This window comes from Cicer arietinum, chromosome 7 (genome assembly GCF_000331145.2).
Source record: "Cicer arietinum cultivar CDC Frontier isolate Library 1 chromosome 7, Cicar.CDCFrontier_v2.0, whole genome shotgun sequence".
Classification (NCBI taxonomy): Eukaryota; Viridiplantae; Streptophyta; class Magnoliopsida; order Fabales; family Fabaceae; genus Cicer; species Cicer arietinum.
The window spans coordinates 57,326,122-57,329,684 of NC_021166.2; the positions used below are offsets into that span (position 1 = coordinate 57,326,122).

General features: G+C 32.3%; 2 protein-coding genes across 2 annotated transcripts in view; both read right to left on the bottom strand.

Moving 5' to 3' along the window:
- Positions 1-991: 991 nt before the first annotated feature.
- Positions 992-2,256, bottom strand: LOC101494856 (calmodulin-like protein 5). Its single transcript, XM_012718591.3, has 4 exons — positions 1,983-2,256; positions 1,760-1,856; positions 1,443-1,579; positions 992-1,354 (listed from the first exon to the last, which is right to left on the bottom strand). The coding sequence occupies exons 1-3, from the start codon at positions 2,210-2,212 to the stop codon at positions 1,454-1,456; spliced, it is 453 nt and encodes a 150-aa protein (XP_012574045.1). The 5' UTR covers positions 2,213-2,256; the 3' UTR covers positions 992-1,354; positions 1,443-1,453.
- A 20-nt stretch (positions 2,257-2,276) lies between these two features.
- Positions 2,277-3,563, bottom strand: part of LOC140918865 (uncharacterized) — a 2,677-nt gene continuing 1,390 nt past the window's right edge. Inside the window, exons 3-4 of the mRNA XM_073363666.1 lie at positions 2,478-2,651; positions 2,277-2,352 (exon numbers count right to left, since the gene is read on the bottom strand). Coding sequence (XP_073219767.1) covers positions 2,277-2,352; positions 2,478-2,651 — 250 coding nt within the window. The remainder of the gene's footprint in view (positions 2,353-2,477; positions 2,652-3,563) is intronic.

A 3,563-nucleotide genomic window follows, 5' to 3' on the forward strand; every position in this document is an offset into this window, starting at 1 on the left:
AATACCTACTGAAAATTTGGTTGCGAAATATTACATACCAGAAATTTAGTTGAGGGGATGAGATTTTGAAGTAATTTTTTTTACCACTGACGTGAATGAAATTTTTAACGATAATATTAGGTTTTTAACATATTGGAGGTACAAGTTTAATTGGAGGTACAAAAGCTAACTTTCTAGAATTCAAAAATTAAAAAAAAAGCTAAGATTTTTTAGGGGTTAGGAGAGCATTGTACATAAAGAAATTCCCATCGGCAAGCAAAAACTTGGACTCAATTATTTTAAGAGAACGTTTTGTATTTTCATTTTTAAAAATGTGTGTTTAAATTATCTTGTAAGAGACTCTTAAAATTAACCATTGTTATAAAACAAAGATAAAAGACTAGTTAATAAAGATAAAATTTCAAAGATAATTAAAACAGTATTGTGACATTTTTGTTATTTCTAAAAATACAAACAATTTTTAATTTAGAAAGTCTCTTACTTGTTAATAAGTAAAATTAAAAATTAAAAATATTTAAACAAAGAAAAGAAAATGGATCCTTAGTTTGCCGATACAGATAGTGTCCAACTATGTGCTCTATGATTCCCTTTACTCCATCTCATTGGCAAATATTTCCACATACATGGCTTGGGGTTTGGGAAGAAAGACCCAGAGCAGCAAGAAAGGGACAGAAGAACAAATGGAAAGAAATGGATGTGCTGACAACATCTTGTGTTAAATTTGAGGGTGCATCAACAACACTCTTATTAATTTGAATTTGAAAACACTTCAGGGACTAATTTGTAATTTTATTTCAAGTTATGAACCGTGCATCACCTGTAAGGCTATAAAACAAAATTAATACATTTTACTAATCAGATACCAAATTGTCCAAGGCCACAGTGTATATATGTGTAACAGGAAAATTCTTAGGATAATCGGGTATTAAATCCGTTAACACACCTTTGTTCACCCAGGAGCTACAAATTAACGAATTTTGATCAATGAATGTACAAATATAAAATGCAGACTCTGATTTGAACTGATGGATATTATTCATTAGGCCATAATGGCTATATATGCCAAATTGAATACAATCATTGCCAACTAATAAGGGAATCTATTGACAAATTTTTAGCCAGCTCACAACACCTAGAAGCTTCTGGCCATACAAGACCAAACTTAAAAAATCTATACAACAAAAAATGAGACTGTGGTATTTATAGGTAAACATATTTTGTTTTTTTTCTGCTAACCTATATAATTTTGACCTGTTGGCATTTTACTTTCTATAAAAATCTACAACACTGTTTATTATTTTCAAATACCATCGACTCCTTGCCAGTGATATTGTCCCGAGCTTTTCTGCTTATCCTACAATCGACGATCACAGAATATTACAATGAAAAATCGCCATTGAATGTAGGTAGATTGAAATAGACAGCGAAAGAACTGCCCTTACCTAACATAAACTTAAAAGAACTCGTCAGGGGAATCATCATATTCAACTTCATCATCGTAGAAAATAGCATCATAAAATATATATGCATTCTCAATCATCTCAGTCAAATTAAGGCGCCCATCTTTGTCAACTTCCGCCTGCCATAACATTATAGAAAGAAAGGTTAATAAGGAAACTAATGTATGATGTTATTGTTATCCAACAGATGTTGCAGTGCCTGTTGAGCTATTTTAGCCATCAACTTTGCAAATTATGAATTGCAATGTGACACCTTTGTCAACAATTAGAGTGTTAATTGTAATGTTCAAATTCTATACCAATGAAATTAAATATTCTGCTTGTTTCTTTGCATAATAATGCCCAGATGGATGCAATTTCCCAATTATAGGCAGTAGTTCAATATCTGACAAAGACCTGCACAGATTCAAAATGAAAACCCAAAAGTAAATTATAGTATACTATAAGGAAACTACAATATTGATTCCAATCAAGTAGAATAATTGTGGGAAAAGAAAAAGAATAACAAAAGATGGTGAATACCCATCGCGATCTTTGTCAAGCTGAGAAAACAAAGCTCTGGCTGAAGCATCCGTTGAGTCATCAGATTGATGTAGATCATTGTAACTCTCCGCATCATAGTATCTTACCGAATCAAAAAGGCCATAAAAGAATTCTTTAAAACTGACCTTCCCATCTCTGTCCGTATCACTTTCCCTATAAGGAAATAAAAGGATACAATAAGGCAATATATACAAATAAGCTAATTCCATATAAAGTGAAGATTTCCTATCCCTTTCACAAAAATAAGATCAACCACAAATATTGTCTGCATTTCTAATATTCAGCAAAGTAATGCCCAGATGGATGCAATTTCCCAATTATAGGCAGTAGTTCAATATCTGACAAAGACCTGCACAGATTCAAAATGAAAACCCAAAAGTAAATTATAGTATACTATAAGGAAACTACAATATTGATTCCAATCAAATAGAATAATTGTGGGAAAAGGAAGAAAAAAAAAAAAATGGTGAATACCCGTCGTGATCTTTGTCAAGCTGAGAAAACAAAGCTCTGGCTGAAGCATCCGTTGAATCATCAGATTGATGTAGATCATTGTAACTCTCCTCATCATAGTATCTTACCGAATCAAAGAGGCCATAAAAGAATTCTTTAAAACTGACCTTCCCATCTCTGTCCGTATCACTTTCCCTATAAGGAAATAAAAGGATACAATAAGGCAATATATACAAATAAGCTAATTGCATATGAAGTGAAGATTTCCTATCCCTTTCAGAAAAATAAAATCAACCACAAATATTGTCTGCATTTCTAATATTGAGCAAAGTCTCTAAAAAAGTTAGTCCAATATAGTGACTTCTTCTAGAGCAGGCAAGTGATTGCAAAGCAAAATTCATTTTCAAAAGCAAACCAATCATGCATTTACATCCTTTACAAACAATCAGCTGGGATTGCCCAACAGAGGATTGAAAATTTGAAACATTCAACTTCAGTCCTGATAGGCTTCACTTATTTAGACAACCACAAGAAATCTAGTCTTCAGAGGACAAGTTGCAATTATATTGAGGTTAAAGATGACCTTGAACATTAATCAGGATATATTAGGCTACTAATAGGTTAGGGAAAAAAGGATGGCAATGAAAGACCAAAAAACAGTAACATATTCAGCAACACTTCATTCAGATGTTTAGGATTCCCTGCTAAGCTAAATAAGCTAGATGCTTGTTTTTGGTACTCGGTTACATAATTTGTCATTCAAGGTATGGGCCAAACAAACAATCCCACAGATGGCAAGTATTTTGTGTGAATCTAAGATGCCTAAGTAGAAAGCTTTACCAACTTCCATAAATGAGCAGTTGCATCATTCAATTGAAACTTTATATCAAACTTTCACTTAGATACTCCTGTATTAAACACTAGTGTCTAATATCATGTGGATGTAAGTAAAAAGAACCTCATATAGTTCTATAAACAATTACCATCTATGTACAGAAGTAAAAAAAAAATTATTCATTTATATTTCTTGGAGGCATCCCCCAATTTTGGTTTCCAAACAAACAGATGTTATTCTGAAAGAAACATGCCCAATATGAAGCATTCCTG